Source organism: Solanum lycopersicum, chromosome 6 (assembly GCF_036512215.1).
Source record: "Solanum lycopersicum chromosome 6, SLM_r2.1".
NCBI lineage: Eukaryota > Viridiplantae > Streptophyta > Magnoliopsida > Solanales > Solanaceae > Solanum > Solanum lycopersicum.
Genome location: NC_090805.1, coordinates 42,022,749 through 42,039,790, shown reverse-complemented (window position 1 = coordinate 42,039,790; position 17,042 = coordinate 42,022,749). Strand labels below are relative to the sequence as shown.

General features: G+C 34.3%; 4 protein-coding genes across 8 annotated transcripts; 3 read left to right on the top strand and 1 right to left on the bottom strand.

Moving 5' to 3' along the window:
* Positions 1 to 532: 532 nt before the first annotated feature.
* LOC101251100 (uncharacterized) lies at positions 533 to 2,616 on the bottom strand. The gene is made up of 2 exons (XM_004241865.5): positions 2,103 to 2,616; positions 533 to 1,312 (listed from the first exon to the last, which is right to left on the bottom strand). The coding sequence occupies exons 1-2, from the start codon at positions 2,554 to 2,556 to the stop codon at positions 831 to 833; spliced, it is 936 nt and encodes a 311-aa protein (XP_004241913.1). The 5' UTR covers positions 2,557 to 2,616; the 3' UTR covers positions 533 to 830.
* A 1,654-nt stretch (positions 2,617 to 4,270) lies between these two features.
* LOC101267318 (nucleosome assembly protein 1;4) lies at positions 4,271 to 8,349 on the top strand. Its single transcript, XM_004241832.5, has 10 exons — positions 4,271 to 4,496; positions 4,587 to 4,630; positions 4,771 to 4,866; positions 6,503 to 6,595; positions 6,821 to 6,908; positions 6,989 to 7,056; positions 7,133 to 7,317; positions 7,398 to 7,581; positions 7,675 to 7,718; positions 7,882 to 8,349. The coding sequence occupies exons 1-10, from the start codon at positions 4,439 to 4,441 to the stop codon at positions 8,069 to 8,071; spliced, it is 1,050 nt and encodes a 349-aa protein (XP_004241880.1). The 5' UTR covers positions 4,271 to 4,438; the 3' UTR covers positions 8,072 to 8,349.
* Positions 8,350 to 10,215: 1,866 nt separating this feature from the next.
* LOC101263825 (nucleosome assembly protein 1;4-like) lies at positions 10,216 to 15,241 on the top strand. Of its 5 annotated transcripts, XR_011221773.1 has the most exons (10): positions 10,221 to 10,389; positions 10,511 to 10,554; positions 10,652 to 10,747; positions 11,559 to 11,651; positions 12,313 to 12,405; positions 12,508 to 12,568; positions 12,650 to 12,716; positions 12,798 to 12,876; positions 12,953 to 12,985; positions 13,072 to 13,134. XR_011221773.1 is itself a non-coding variant. In XM_069299277.1 (8 exons), exons 1-7 carry the CDS (start codon positions 10,332 to 10,334, stop codon positions 12,679 to 12,681), a joined length of 441 nt encoding a protein of 146 aa, XP_069155378.1. In that variant the 5' UTR covers positions 10,216 to 10,331; the 3' UTR covers positions 12,682 to 12,716; positions 12,798 to 12,974. The 5 variants fall into 5 exon arrangements, 2 of the variants coding, with proteins under 2 accessions (XP_069155378.1, XP_025887340.1); XM_069299277.1 differs by lacking the exon at positions 13,072 to 13,134 and having other exon boundaries at positions 10,216 to 10,389; positions 12,349 to 12,405; positions 12,798 to 12,974; XM_026031555.2 differs by lacking the exon at positions 13,072 to 13,134 and having other exon boundaries at positions 10,222 to 10,389; positions 12,798 to 12,974.
* Positions 14,035 to 14,790, top strand: LOC138349396 (polyadenylate-binding protein 2-like). The gene has a single exon (XM_069299731.1). It carries the CDS (start codon positions 14,035 to 14,037, stop codon positions 14,788 to 14,790), a length of 756 nt encoding a protein of 251 aa, XP_069155832.1.
* Positions 15,242 to 17,042: the final 1,801 nt, after the last annotated feature.

Genomic DNA, 17,042 nt, shown 5'->3' with positions numbered 1-17,042 from the left:
AACATAGTTTACTGTTAAAAATTAAACATTTTCTGATACATGGAAAAAGCATTTCAAGAAACTAAAGGATTTATCCAAAAGCAGACATGCCAACACAATTTACTATTTACTGTTTGATGTTCGAAGAAAGCCAAACCCCCAACTTCCTTATATAGATTGAAAAAGATCAGAATTTGAAAGGAAAAAATGTGCAAATTTCCTTGTATACGCAAATATGATAATTAGTTAAAATATGTTGCCTACGTTGATTGTGCACATTAGCCTCAATAAATTTGATCATGTTTCAATTTAAGTGATGTGTATAACTAAATGAAGTAACATTAGTATGTGATTAAGTTAATATGTTTCAATACGTATTTTGTCAGGAAAAGCTTGCACTATTATGAGTCACTTAATCAACCGAGTGATTTCAATTTATCCCATTCAACAATGGTCTGAAGCAATATTCCATGACAGTTCATCTACCAATAATTTGAATTTTTAGTCGTATACATAAGTTTCTGAGAGAGGACACAACAAAGACACAAAAGAGTACAACAAAAAACAAGTGAAATTTCATAAGTGAAATCCAGATAGACTAGAGCGTACGTAGACCTTATAAAAAGTGTGGCTAGCAAAATCAGCTAGTTCAGTACAAAGAACTAGGACTAACAAAATTATACGTCAAGACCAACATTATCATATACAGTAACAGGAAAATGTAGAACTACAAGTAGAATACAGGATTGGCAAATGACTGACACTCCAAAAAGGCAATCACAATTCACAAAGACAGACTACATAAAACTAGCAAGCAAAAGCCATTCTAACGCGGTTTTTTTGGAGGAACATCAATCTTCTAATACTTCATCATCTTCATCGGGATCAAATTCCTCCTCTTCTTCTTCGTCACCAACTTCTGCCTCTTCTTCTACATCGTCTACAATGAAACCCCCCAGCGTTTCATCCTCCTCATCTTCTTCTTCATCATCTTCCTCGTATTCTTCTTCAGATGGTCGAGTTTTTTGCTGTGTAGAAGGTTTATTCCTTTTTGCAGTAGACTTGTCCTTGGACCTTGTAATGTATTTAGATCCCTGAAGTTTCTTAGATACCGTGGGCAGATCCTTCTCATCTTCACTTTCCCCAGTCCACTCATCATCATCTCCCTTGCCTTTTTTCTTCCGTTTTCTCCTAGAGCCCTTTCTATCAGAACCCTCATCGGTATCACTCTCTGCTCCTTCATCCTCGATAAACCAATTCCAGTTCTTCATCTCTCGAATCATTCTCTTAGGATAACCATCAAATTCATGTCCCATCACCAGAAAACCAAACTCTGCGATCAGTAAACGACCAGTTCTATTAGAAGGAGAATCATCTCAAACAATCAAGGAGTCATATCGAGCTTAAATCAATAACAAAGTAGTTCAACTAACATAAAAAAGGACAATGTAAATACAGTCTATCAAAAGAGCAGAAAATTGCAGATACTTCGTATAAGGCAAAGTCTGAACAGAGTCAACCCAGAAATAAGGAGATAGTCAAACTCTAATATGTCTACTACTCTGAAGGCTTTCAGCAACCTGGTCTCCATTTCCAACTCCTACATCTCACGTTTGGGCATAGATTTGGATCAAATTTTGAAAATTTATCTTCAAAAATCTGTCTGTTCATGAAATTTCTCAAAACCGGATCTTCAAATACGTTCAATTTCTCAAAAAGTGGCATGAGCCAGGGCGGCTTTAGCGAGAAATTCCACTTTTACGCACAATACTTCAAAAATCTTTCAAGTAAAATGCATGTTAAACACAACTTTTAAGTTCCAAAAATCACAACTTCAACCACTCAAATTTTCAAGTTTAAACTACAAAATCTATGGCCATACATTACGAAAGCGCTAAAATTTGAAAGTCAAACAATCAAAATACATTGAATCCTCTGACTAAATTAAAGGAACCAAATGGAGGCAAGATGATTCATATAACAAAGTCAGTTAGCTTGGGATTGATACTACTTAATTGAATTGATTGAACATGTTCAATTCACCGTAAAACTGAAGCAACTGGAAAATCAATTGAGCATCGGAATAGCATATGCAAAGTAACGCATAGGGAAAAAAATCAAACCTTGAACAGGGTCAATGCCCGAAATATCAACATTCTTGAGGTCTAATTCAATCCCTACAGGGCATAAACTACTCTGAAGACTTTCAGCCAACTGAGTCTCCATTTCCAACTCTTTCTTGGCATCCCTATTATCGATTCTCTTCAAGGTGAACCAGATGGATTTGTTAGCCGAAAGACAGAACATGTCACCATTCTCCATTTCGCCTCTTTCACACTTCCTAAAAGTTCGAACTTCACCGTCCCCATTACTGTATACCCAAATAGGGTTCCTTCCAACAACTTCAAAATTAACCTTAGTTTCATCTTCCTGGTCTGGAGACTTACGGATTTGGAACGAGATTTGCCGGCGAGAAACGGTTCGGTCGTCGGAGGTGAACCCCAACCCTCTACCGAACTCTCGGGTTGAACCGGGTTTCAGCAGGGTTTTGGACCCATCAGTTCCTTCAATTTCCATCCTTTACTTCAAAACTAATCCCCTACTGTTTCATTTTTAATTGTTCAATTTAAATTTTTATAAATAATATTTTAAAAGAAGAAAAAACAGTTTTTTTAAAAAAATCAGTCATTGGCGACACGTTAATTTGCATGTAACTGTCAAATTTACCGTATTAACCAAATCTAAAGTTAAATAGCATTAGACGTGCATATATTAATAGAAAAAAAAGCTATTCACATTGATTATTTATATCAATTAATATAATTTTTATTATTATGTAATTTAATAAAATAAAATAAATATTGATTAATTATGATAACACAATATATATGTATTGATTTAGTATAAACACGGATAAATTTCATCCATAAACGCTCCAATTATAACTAATATGATAAAGTGTATTGTTCGTGTATTCAAACGCTTATTATATAGATGGATTAATTACTTAAAATGTGCTAATAGCTATTCATTTTAGTTGGTGGATTTCACATTCTTTAATACGTATTGATTATGATAACACAATATATATGTATTGATTTAGTATAAACACGGATAAATTTCATCCATAAACGCTCCAATTATAACTAATATGATAAAGTGTATTGTTCGTGTATTCAAACGCTTATTATATAGATGGATTAATTACTTAAAATGTGCTAATAGCTATTCATTTTAGTTAGTGGATTTCACATTCTTTAATTATATGTATTGGACTTAATAAAGTTATAAAGCTTCACGTCAATATCAAATTGACTGATTGCATATAAGTATATGATGTACATCTCTGCTAGAAAAACGAAATGTATTTATGCGATTACTTATGCAAAATTTACCACATGCTCGAAATTAACTTATATAAATATTTCATTTTAGGTTCAATTGTTCAATTGAAATAATGTATACTTTTGAATCAAATAAATTGTACCTAGAAATATGAAGTGTGGTAGAGTGTTAGGACTTGTTTGGATTGGTTTTTGGCTTATGACTTATTTTTGTTATTTTAACTTTAAAATAAATGCTTATAAGTTCTTTTTAACTTTACTCAAACACTTCAAAACTACTTTAAAAAATTATTTTGATTTAAAAACATCTAAACGGATAATTTTATGTATTCTTCCCATGAGTGCTGACCTTAACTAAGAATATAATTGTATGAGGAGAAAAAAACTTGAGAAGAACTAGATATGTGGGTGAATCACGAAAGGAAGCGACACACAATAAGAAAATAAATCAAAAGCTAGCGACTCAACATGGATGATACAAAATATTATTATGAGAACATTATTGGTGAAAGGAAGCGATACATGGTAAGAAAATAAATCATCCACGATATAAAATAAATCTTACCGTAAATTTTACAATTATACCATTCAGATTCATTTAGTTGGAAACAAAATTGTTATTACACCCTTAAAGTGGATATAAATAATATTAGAATAACTAACTTCACTATAGATCTGTTTGCCATAAATTTTAATAACAATTCTAATTGAAATTGAACATACATTAAAATTAAATTCGAATTAAATATTAATAGATAATAATGTGTGTTTAATTTCAATTAATGAGTATCCAACAATTCTAATTGAAAAAGAACACACATTCTAGAGTCCTAATTCAAATTAAACATATCCGGGCAGAGTTCATAAAATTTCAGTCTACAGAATTAATTCCTAATTTTATTCCAACCAATTAAATAACCCTATCATAAAATCTCGATATTCAAGTAAATACTATAAATAGCTACAGGAAAGAAAATAACTTCTCGAATCTCAGCTCAAACAGAATACCGACTCATCCCATAACTGTGACTCTTCAATCTCTTTTCTCTTCGGTTCTTCACAATTCTTTCTGTTTCAATCACATTTTCTTCCAACTCTTTCGTAACGAATTCAACATGAGCATTTCGATCAAAGATCGCTCGGATTCCGATCTCCTCCCAGCCGCTGCCGCCGGTAAATTTCCGATCATACGAATATATTCAATACCACTGCTTTTCGTTCGAATTGATTCTTATTTTTCTTTATTGTATTGATTTTACGTAGCTTTGAGCGCTGAAGATCGTGCTCTTTTGGTAAATGCACTCAAGGTTCGTTCTCTCTCGCTCTGTTTTTTTTCCTTCCTGTTCGTTGTACCTGATTTTCCGTAGCTTTGAGTGCCGAAGATCGATCATACGTTTCTTGTGTATCAAGTTTCGTTTTATAATTGATATCTCTTGTAAATATGTAGAATAAGCTCCAGAATTTGGCTATGGAGGACGCAGACATACTTACGACACTGTCACCACAAGTTAGGAAGCGCGTTGATGCTTTGAGAGAGTTGCAGGTTTATTATTCATATTTCTCCGTCTGACTGTTTCATTTTATATGATGGTGACTGATCGACATGTAGTTGAGATGTTAATTTGACTTCTCTGTTAAATTAGTGGCAGTAATGGAAGGAGATACTGTAGTGGTTGAGAAATAGTTTAAGATACAATTTGATTAGTTCATTGATTTGAAAATATGGAAGTCCTGAAAGTTGTCTAGAAGAATAGTACTTACATAATCGTGTCAAATATTTTGGATTAATCCAATAAATTGAAACGGAGGGGATAATATTTTCAGCAGTTCCCTTGGAAGATTCCTTTATTTTCTTACATTGGTGTTACCTTGGAAAATTCTTTTATTGCTTTGATTTGGCTTGACTTTTCTTTCTCAATCCTAATATGTGCTAATTAGTTTCTGTTCCACATCATTGTTATTATTTCATATATGCTTGTGTGTGCGTAATGTGCGTATATATATTTATTTTGTCTTCCATTGTTCACTTTAAGATCAGTGAGGCAGTGGCTTGCTCTTCTCTTATTTTCTGTATATAATTCTGGTCCTTGTGATATATGTGGCGCTAGGAAGGTGAACTTCATATTGAAGTTTCATTTAGATTTGTGTGCATACTTGGGTGATGATTATCTTGGTTAATTTCTTACGCCCACCAATAAAGGTAGCACAGTGATGCCACAAGGTTTGAAGCAACTATTTTGTGAACCATGATTAGTGTTGTTGACAGTTCAAAGTATTGTGCTTTGGTTACACATCCAAAGTATAAATCGAATGTTATATGCTGGAATAGGCAGTAACAGTTGCCTCAGTTAGCTTTCTTCTGGGTTGAGGGGTGAATAACGAGAATATTATACGATATTTCTCCCTGATATTCTTCCTGTTAGCCTTTTATATTCGCTCAGGACATTAACATACATGGATATCTCCTTGAATCTTTCCCAATAGAAGAACCCTGGTTAGTGCATTGATTTGAGAAACAACATTAGAACATTCAGACATTAAAAAGGAGATTTCAGTGACCAGACATAAGAAATTAAAAAGGAAGACTCTAGAAAGTATCTCAAATCAGACAAAGTGAGTATTTATAGGCCATCTTTTAGGTCTTGAAAGGCTTGAGTACGACATTGCACAAACTGGTGATTGTAACTGTCTATTTTAGTATCAGACAGTCGGGAAGGTTTCTATGCTTAGACATGCTTGATGTTCTGTTGGTGTTTGACCTTGTACTTATGCTTGCTTGTAGAAGAATAGTTTCACAGATATGATGAGTGTGACCGTATTTGTAGAGACAATATTCACCTATTGATTTCTATTTGACATTTCACTTGGTGTAAGTTGTTGCCATTGAGAAACAGACTCGCTCCCTATGGTTTCTGGAGGACTCATACTGATGTCAATCGGTCTATGCTTTGGTTCCCCCCTCAACCTATCCCAATAAATGATATTTAACTGGTGTTTGTAAACTATGTTTGTATATGAACAAACTCTCATTCTAATGATTAATTTGCTTGTTGTAAGTTTCCTTTTCAAATTTTTGGGTCCTTATATATTATGTTGACCGTATTGAATCTTACCATATATTAGATCTTAATTGCCCTTACAAGAGGTAGAAGAGAGCTTTAAGAATTTTCTGTTTATAGGGTCAACATGATGAACTGCAAGCTAAGTTTTTGGAGGAGAGTGCTGCACTTGAAACTAAATACCAGAAGCTGTATGAACCGCTGTACACAAAGGTGAAAAGGATTGTTTAATTTGTTCCACATCTGCGTGTATCTTGACAAAAAAATCAGCTTCCTCCCTCCTCCCCCTCCCCCTCCCCCAAAACAAAGAAGAGGAAAAAGAGAGAAGAGACACGAACAAAAAAAAAATTAAAAAAAAGTAGAAGTTATAATAACTTTGCAGCTTTTTTGACTCGATATATCCCCTGCTTGATTAATCATTTTGTGGCATCTTCACAGAGATATGAAATAGTAAATGGCATTGTTGAAGTGGAAGGTGTCAATGTGGCTCCCCTGGAACAGGGAGACAATCAAGGAACAGGAGATGGTAACTTTTGACAGACTTTCTCTTAACTGGTGTAAAATTAATTCCAGAAGGGCTTTTAATCTTCTCCTTGTGATTTTTAGGTACAGAGAAAGGCGTTCCAAACTTCTGGCTGAATGCTATGCTGAATAACGAGATATTGGCAGAGGAGGTAAATAGCCAAAGCTATTATTGTTTCTTGCAGTAAAGTTCATACATTTAGCTAACTGCAACTCACTCTGCTTTAGATCTCAGAGTATGACGAAGAAGCTTTAGAATTCCTCAAGGATATCAAGTGGTGCAGAGTCAATGATGCAAAGGGTTTTAAGCTTGAATTCTTTTTTGATACAAACCCCTTCTTCAAGAATTCTGTATTGACAAAGACCTATCTCATGGTTGATGATGAACTACCTGTATTGGATAAAGCAATAGGGTAAGTGCTGTGTTATTATTTTGGTGTGATTACTTATGGTCCTATTTTTGTTGGTTTGTTTGATGTGGGATGCTTTGCAGGACGGATATTGAATGGTATCCAGGAAAATGCTTGACACAGAAGAGTTTCAAGAAGATGCAAAAGAACGGATTAGAAAATGTTGAGCCCGTAATCCAGGTTGAGGACTATGAAAGTTTTTTCGAATTTTTCAAACCGCCACAAGTACCTGAAGTTGATGTTGGCTTTGATATTCTTGATAATTCTGTAGGTTCAACAACTTAGAAAACTTTATTGATTTTCCGTTGATTATACAAGTGCTTACCTATGTCATGACTAAACTGAATGTATTCCTTACAGCTTGAACAACTCCAGTATCAAATGGAACACGATTATGAAATTGGGTATGTCGATTATTTCTTCTTTGCTTGGATGGTTTCTTTAGTATTTATTCACTTCTATTTAGATCTTTGTTTGCACAAATTCCTCGTTTTGTTCTATGCTTAAGTTGCCTATATTTTGATCAGAAGAGTGAACTCATGTGGTGTTTTTTGCTTCCTTTCGCAGCTCAATAATCAGGGTCAAAGTAATCCCTCATGCAGTAGCATTGTTCACTGGTGAGCTTGGTGAAGACGAGGACTATGAAGTTACGGAATATGATGATGAAGAAGAGAAGTATGAAAAGAAGAGTAACGGAGCACAAACTGAGGAAGGTCAGCAGGGGGTGCACGTCCAACAGATAGCAGAGCAAGAGTAGTTTGTAGTTGCACACTAGGTCTAGGTCACAAGCTCATGAGTAACTGCAGTCTCGGAACCCTTGGTCGATAGATTTGCCTTAGCCATCATCCTTTTCTGCTTATTTTTGTTTGTGAGTACTCTTGTCATCTCTAGTGGTTTGTTGGTTCTGTGGTGTGCTTTTCTTACCACGAAACATTGGATTTTATCTCCCATCTCTGCAGTCGTCTGTTTAGGTTAATACAATACAAACTATGATTGCTTATTGCAAAGGTTTATACATGATTCAACTTTTCTATATATGTGCTACATAGCATCTTTCTTTAATTCAGTTTCAAGTTCTATAGATACATATGTTTCTCACTTGGGTGTATCGACTTTTCCAAATATATTCCCAAGCTAATTGTGATTTAGGAACCAAGCGATGCTTCAATAGTCAACTTGTTGCTTCTGTTTTAAATATTTTCAAAATTTGATGAACATTTGTTACAAATATAATTTTGTTTAAAAGTACGATAAAACTACATATTCAAATTGTGGTTCAACTTTTCATTTTATCCAAACATTTTTTGCATCAAAATTAACTAGTGGGTACTAGTTTAAGTTGTCTAGGAGCAACAGTAGCTTTTTCTCCTGAAGATGGAAGGTCCATTAAGTGTGGATTCTTATTTCTAAGATAAAAACTTGCACTACGTTTGGATCATTGTTATCCATTATATTGTATTGTATCATTACTATATCTATAATATTTATTTTGATTGTTATTTAAAATGTATTATACTGTATTGTTAAATTTCGTTGTTACGTAACAATGAAAACCTTATATTATGGAACAACCAAATTGGTGTGTTCCAATTGAAACTTAATTTCTTTTTTTCAATTATATCTTTACATAATATTTCAAAATACTATTTTATCCTTTACCATAATTATTTAAATCTAGTCAAACCTCCTACCCTAAAATAATTAAGGATATTTAAGTAAATTTGAAAATTACAATACAGTACGATACAATCTAACCAAACAATTAAAATGTTATTAACAACAACAAACAATACAATCTAACCAAACATTGTATCTCCATACAATAGAGTACAATACATTACAATACATTATGAAACAATGCGTAACAATGATCCAAACAATTAAAATGTTATTAACAACAACAAACAATACAATCTAACCAAACATTGTATCTCTATACAATAGAGTACAATACACTACAATACATTATGAAACAATGCGTAACAATGATCCAAACAATTAAAATGTTATTAACAACAACAAACAATACAATCTAACCAAACATTGTATCTCTATACAATAGAGTACAATACAATACAATACATTATGAAACAATGCGTAACAATGATCCAAACAAAGTGTTAGCAATTACTCATTCAGACTGAAGAGGTCTGAATGAATCAGATCTGTAGGAGATTCTTAACAATATTCAGACTCATTTAATAAGTTATCAAATAATAACATCATTTCTCTACTCTAAGCGTGCTTTTTTATCTCATAACTAAAAACTTTCTTTCTCCCTTTTCTCAATCAAACACCAGTTTTCATAAATTCTTTCAAGTTTTTTTATATTAATAATTTTCTTGTATTGACTGTGTCAAAAACATTGTTAGTGTATTGGTATTTTTCAAGGTTTTAGAATGGAAAAATTATACCCCAAATCATGATTATTAAAACTTTTAAAAACTTTTTTTAATCAAAAGTGATATATTTTGTTGAAATAAAATTTTTATGATATTTTATTATTTAATTTTAATTTCACATGCACATTCAGGTATTGAAAAGAAATAACTTTAATTATTTAGTGTTTAGATTTAGAGATCAAATTTTAATATTCAAATATGTATTCAAATCAAAATATCTGAATCTTAATATTCAAATTCCAATATCCTAATTTTAATGAAAAGAAATAAGGCCTTAATGTTCCTAACGAATTATATGATGTATGCATAATTTTTTTTAAAGTTAATAGGTGAACTAGTTAACTCAACTAAGGAGGACTAAAACGAAAGAAATAAAAATATAATATGCCTCAAGTCCCGCAACTTCATATATCTTTTCCCAGCAACCCAACGGCTAGGTACGGGGTACCACCTCTACAACTCGTGGTACAACTTCAAAAAGCTTGAATTCCTTAGTTTATATGGGCCCACTCACTCATTCCATATATTTTTGAAATTCGCTTTGCTTTTTCCCTCGCTTTCCTCCTCCGCTTATAAATTTTGGGACTTAGGGTTTCCTTTTCTTCCACATTCAGTATGAGTACTTTGGACATATATCAGTCCCATCTCTACCCATTCACCGCCGATGCTGTCGGTAAGTTCCCAAATCCAGGCAGCGAATGCATCTCTTTACATACATTTATAACTTTTACATTGTTGTGTTTGTCCATGGCTTTTGGATCCAAGTGATTCTTATTTGTCTTAATTCTAAGTAGCTTCCTATGCTGAATATCGTGCTGGGTTGGAGATTAAACAGAAGGTTGGTTCTTTTTTATATATTTTTTTTGTTGTTTTGTTCTGGTTCATTCTATTTTTAGTTGAAATATTTCACTTTTTTTTTTTTTGGATTTGTATAGGATAACCTTCAGAAATTCAGTGGGAGTCCCTCACTTAAACTTAAGAGTTTGTCACCACAAGTCAGGAAGCGCGTGGAGGCTTTGAAAAACCTTCAGGTTTGTTATTCATATATTTCACTTAATGTGATGTTGTTTGATCGGTGCTGAGTTAAGATGTTATATTAGTGGTAGTGGAAGGATATACAATAACTATTTATAAACTAATTAGTATAAGAAACAAGCAAAAATAAATAAATTAAAACTTGGTAAAAGTAGGGCGAGTTGGGCAATGATCATTGTTTACTCCATCTTGATCCAACTCATCTCAGCCTTTGGAAGGGTTAAGAACCTGCCCATTTATCAATCCAGTATATCTTTTACCCGTCCAAATTCAACCCGACCACACATTTGACACCCCTACATTGAAGTGCCATAGTTATTACTGTATATGTGTTGGATGAAGTATGTCATAGTTAATTTGTTTACTATTTCCTGCCTTTTGTGTTTTCTCCTTTGGAAGTTAGTATTGAAGCAGACATTAAACTATAATCGCTAATCTAAGAGGGGACCAGGGAGGAAAGAAGAAAGCTGATCATATATGTTGGCTTATACGTCTCTTTGAGTTCAATCTGTCATACAAGTTAGGTTGACGAAACTGTATATAGTGACTGTATTTCTGGAGGAGGCTCACGTTAGGCCATTCTTTCCTCCCTATCTTCCCCCGACCCAATAAATGATGTTTAATTTGCAGGATTACATCTGTACATGAATAAATTCCCACAGATATGATTAGTTTTTCAATCTAACTTTTTTGGTGTATTTGTGTCACATTTTACTGCCCTATGATTGATCATTCAATATATTACGTATATTTTAACTGCTCTTGCAAAAGGAAATAAAGGAGCTTGACAGAATTTTCGGTTCGTAGGGTCAACCTGCTGCGCTGAAAGCTTTATTGTTGGAGGAGAAGGCTGTACTTAAAGCTGGTTATGAGAAGCTGCATGAATCATTGCACACGAAGGTGAAAAGGATAATTCAACTTATTCTGCGTCTTCATGTTTCTTGACAACAATATCTGCTCGCCCAGCCACTCCCCAATCCTGCCCCAAAAATTTTGAAAAACATAAAGAAAGAGAAAGGAAAGAGACACTTCTATTTTGTAGAAGTTAGAAGTTAGTACCTTGCACCTATTTTGACTAAAACTTCTTTGGATGTTGAGTCATCACTAGAGAAATTCCAAAATTTAATATGCTGAGCCATAGTATCTATCATAGACTATGGCACCAAGCGTGCAAGTTTAGTAGACATCTGTTTTTGACAAAGAAAAGCGTTGCAGTATCTCTTCAAAACAATTTTTATTCCTTTCTAACCAGGTAATCCACAAGAAGCCGTATATAGTGACAGTATTTCTAGAGGAGGCACACTGTTATAGACCATTCTTTCCTCCATCTCCCTCGGACCGGCAAAAGATATTTAATTTGCATGACTGCGTTTCTACATGAGTGAATTTTCATTCTAATGGTTAATTTGCTTTACTAGGTCCTTATTTTCAATGCCAACTTTTTGGTCCATGGATTTTCATGTCACATTCTGTTGCCTGTATTAGATCATCCAATATTGTGTACACTCCACTGCTTTTGCTAAAGGAAGAAAGAGAGATTAAAAGAACTTTCTGTTTGTAGAGTGAACGTGACACGCTTCAAGCTTTATTTTTGAAGGAGAAGACTGTACTTGAAGCTAAATATGAGAAGCTGCATGAATCGTTGCACATGAAGGTAAAAAGGATAACTCAACCTGTGTTAGTAACCTTGCAGCTGTTATGACTCAAATTTCTTTGGATATCCATCCTGGTTAATCATTTTCGGGTTTCTCTACAGAGATATGAAATAGTAAATGGTGTTGTTGAAGTCAAAGGTGATAATATGGAGACAGGAGATGGTAAACTGTGACATGCTCTATCTAACATTCATGTAGAATAAATTGCAGACGTGCTTTAATCTTGTTGTTGTGAACTTTTAGTACAGAGAAAGGTGTTCCAAACTTCTGGTTGACTGCATTGAAGTCCTATGCGAAACGTGAAGAGGAGGTAAATAATTATAGTTACCATTGTTTCTTGCAGTACTCCATATATTGATGATTGAACTTACTGCAAATCACTCTGTTGTAGATCTACATCTCAAAGCAGGATGTAGAAGCTTTAAAATTCCTCTAGGATATTAAGTGGTGCAGGGTCGATCATCCAAAGGGTATTAAGCTTGATTTCTTCTTTGATACAAACCCCTTTTTCAAGAATTCTGTATTGACAAAGACCTGTCACAAAAGGGTAAATATGGCTATGGCAAAAGACGTAACATGGTAAATTCTGCTGTCTTATAATTTTGGTTTGATATCTTTATGATCCTTTTTGTGTTGGTTTGTTTGATGAGTGGGACGTGTTGCAGGACGGATATTGAATGGTTTCCAGGAGAATGCTTGACAAAGAAGATTGTAGAATGCAATCCAAATAAGAGATTAATAACTGCTAAACCAATGATCAGAACTGTGGATTGTCAAAGTTTTTTCAAACAGCCACCGGTACCTAAACTTCGACTTCATTCAATTACTATTAAATGTACTAACATTTCATCTGAAGTCATAACTAAGCCAAATGGATTTTTTGACAGGTCACAGAACTCCCGTATATGCAAGCAGATTATGAAGATTATGAAATTGGGTCTGTAGATGATTTCTTCTTTGCTTGGATGGTGCCTTTTGTGTTATTCACTTTTATTTAGATCTTTTTCCTGGCAAATTCCGCTTTTTGTTCTATGCATCATAAGTTTCTGTTGATTGAATTAGAGGAGTAAATGTGATTGTTATATTTTCTGCTTCTATTGGCAGCTCAATAATTCGGGACAAAATAATCCCTAGCACGCAGTATTGTGGTTTACTGGTGAAGCTGAAGAGGACGACTCTATATATATGCAATTTGATATGGAAGCATATGAGTATGCATGTAGGTTTATGGTGGATGGTATTGGATCGTACGAGGATACAGATATGTATATGGAATGTGATATTCCTAGACATGTGAAGAAGCTTGACAATATTGAAGATGATGATGATAATGAAGACGATGACGAGGAAGAAGATGACGATGACGATGACGATGATGAATATGCCTAGGATTATGATGGGAAAAGAGAAGAGGAGGAGAAGCCTGAAAAGAAGGTGACATTTGTTTTCCCTGCTTCTACAACTATTTTCCTTGCCGTTCAGATTCCTCTACCCTAAAAATTGAAAAGGGTCCTCTTCTTTATCTTTCAGCTCTATTCACTGGTGATTTCTATCTCCATTTTACCTTTCCTCTCCTTCAATTTACTCTTCCAGAGTTTTTCCTTATTTCGTATCAATAACAACAGGAGATGGAACTAAAATTCAAAAAAAGAAAAGGTATCATTTTTGGAAGTCTAAACTTTGTTGTTCTAGAAGGTTCTGAGGATACTTATGTGCAGATTCAGGGGCAGCATCGGAGTCCAGTGACGAGAGGAATTGGTGTGGCAGCAGCCGCAGCTACTGGTGGCACTGCCACCACAGCTGTCCCAGGTGGTGTTGCAAACCAGTTCAAGCCTACGTCTCTGTACATAGGAGACTTGGACATCAACGTGACACATACACAACTGCACCAGCTGCTTAACCAAGCGGGTCAGGTTATATCAGTTAGGATTTGTAGGGACTTTAGCACTCGGAGATCCCTTGGCTATGGCTTCATCAACTACAGCAACCCTCAGGATGCTGCAAGGGCAATGGAGATGTTAGATTTCACTCCTGTTAATGGAAAGTCCATTAGGGTGAAGCGCTCTCATAGGGATCCTAATTCTCCTAAGAATAGAAGAGCTAATCTATTTATCAGGAATTTGGACAAGTCAATTGAAATCGAAGCTTTACATGACACCTTTTCAAACTTTGGCTACATTTGTTCTTGCAAGATAGTTACTGATTCTAATGGCCAGTCGAAGGGTTATGGTTTTTACAATTTGACAATGATGAATCCGCTCAAAGTTGCCATAGATAAGTCAAATGGTGTGCTCATCAATGGTAGGCAAGTGTATGTTGCACATGCTCTTTGCAAAGAGAAGAGTGGCATAGGCACAAGCTGGGGAAGGACAATGGAGTGGTGAACGTCCTCCAGTGCGCAGGCAATAGTAATTTGTGGTGGTTGCCCACTAGGCTAAAAGCTATGGGGAAGGACCAATCTTGAAACCCTTGGTTGATAAATTTGTCTTCGCCTCATTTTGGTATGTTCATCTTTCCTTTTTGTCTATTCCTTTTGTTGGCAGTGATTTTGTGATCTCTCAGGGTTATCTTTGTTGCCTGTTGTCAGTGTTTTGTTATCATGATATGTTTGGCTTTCTTCCCCGCCTTTTCTATCGCCCTCCTCTCTACCGCCCTATGTAGTTTGTTACAGCTATCATTGTCTATTGTGAAGGTTAATAGATGATCCAATTTTGTATCTACTATATGTATATATTAGCTGCCTAGTAAATATCATTTCGGATTATGTAAAATATGTTATCGACTTCTGTGTTTTTACTCTCTTTATTAATGATAAAAATAAAAATATTGTAAGAATGAAATTTTCTAACCAATGTGGAAAGGGAGGAGGGTCCTAAATAGAAATGGGAAATTTGCGACCAGTAAAGTCAAACTCAAACAGCACGCCAAAAACATGGGTCATTGAGGGAGTTTTATACTTTCACTTCCAACTAAAAGGTTGTGAGTTCGAGTTATCAAGAAGCAAAAAAGGTGGGTGCTTTTACCAAGAGGGGTAAAAAGATGATTAAAAAATAGGGCTGGCATATTGGTTAGCTGAAAGGGATATCTTGTTTTGATTAAACAAGAGAGAAATATCCTGAATTTGAGTGTGATTGTAATATGGGCATATGCCTTCCGCCTACCCGTGAGCATGAGGTCCCCATAGTGATTTGTGTGTGAATTTGAAACTAATAATCAGGTCTGGCATATTGGTTTGTCACGTTCAATTTATAATCTAAAACCCAGTTGCATGTTGACACTTGTTTGGTCAGCTTGAGTTGGTGACTTAGAAGAGAAGTACTACCTACCCTTCTATGGCCGTAAAATTATGTCATTACGGATAAAATGAGAAGTTTATAGTTAAATTATTTCTGAATATAAGTTGAATTGGAGACATATGGGCCATAGAGAGCTATGTTTATTGTGACGACTCTGCTCATGCGTCCCCATCAGCCATACCCCGTCACTCCTTTGCAGCTTCCTGGAAGTTGTGACTTGTGAGTAGAATTTTCCTCTTCAATATGCTGCGTGTACTTTCTGAATCTACACACCAGAACAAATATATACTCTAGGCATTTCCCATAGGCTTTTAGTTTTGTTCTTTCGTTTATTTAGGGTTTTGGATATTTCGAGAATTTAAATATCTATTTATGCAAATAAAGTATCTATATTAAGAAATCTATTAAATATATAAAAATTATGTGTTTGAAACCTAATATTCAAGTATGCTCTTGGTCCTGCAGCAAAAAGTTGAACCTAGTTAAGCTTTGTTTCTCTCCTTGACTAGAGTACAATTTCTCGGGGCACTTATGATTTTTTTTTTTTATTTTTTTAATTTGAAATTGATGGAAACGCATTAACTTCAATTATTGGTTTTGATTTAGCTAAAGGCTCCTTTTTTAGTAAGAATATGTGCTGTTCTAAACAGGTTTGATGATAAGTATCAGAATTTATGCCCTCCACAAAAGAATATTTTTTATTTACTTAGTAAATATCTATGAAAATAAAAAAGATCTTCTCTTTTTAGACAATATACTTCTTTCATACACCCTTCAAAAATTTCCAATATCAATTTGCCTAATACAATTTGCATTCTATTCATTTAAAGAATAAAGTTTGACAAAAATCGTAGCTAGCCTGCTTCACCTTGATTTATTTGATCTCTTAATTTGCTATCATGCATATAGGATCATATTATTTAAAAAAAATTGAAAGCGATTTCTTAAAAAAATGAAATCGCTATTATTTCAGCGATTTTACCATTTGAGTTAATATAATATTTTATATATCATTTTAAAATTTTTATTAATATTTTATACCTTTAGGCTCCGAATTCCTATATAGTAATACCAACCTATATAGGTCCTGAATTATTTTGGAATATAATGGACCCCAATGCCTTTTCTCTTGCCTCCTCGTGAACTCACAACAGAATTATCCTACGTACATATATGATATAACTACTAGGAATATTTTTAACCAAAAATAAAAATAAATAATACTAGGAAAACTAGAATATACTCAAAATCTGATAAAGCCAAATCGACTGTATTTTATCTCCAATAACTAAAGAATTTTCAAGAAACTCTAGTTAAATTATCGAAGCTCACACTAGAGT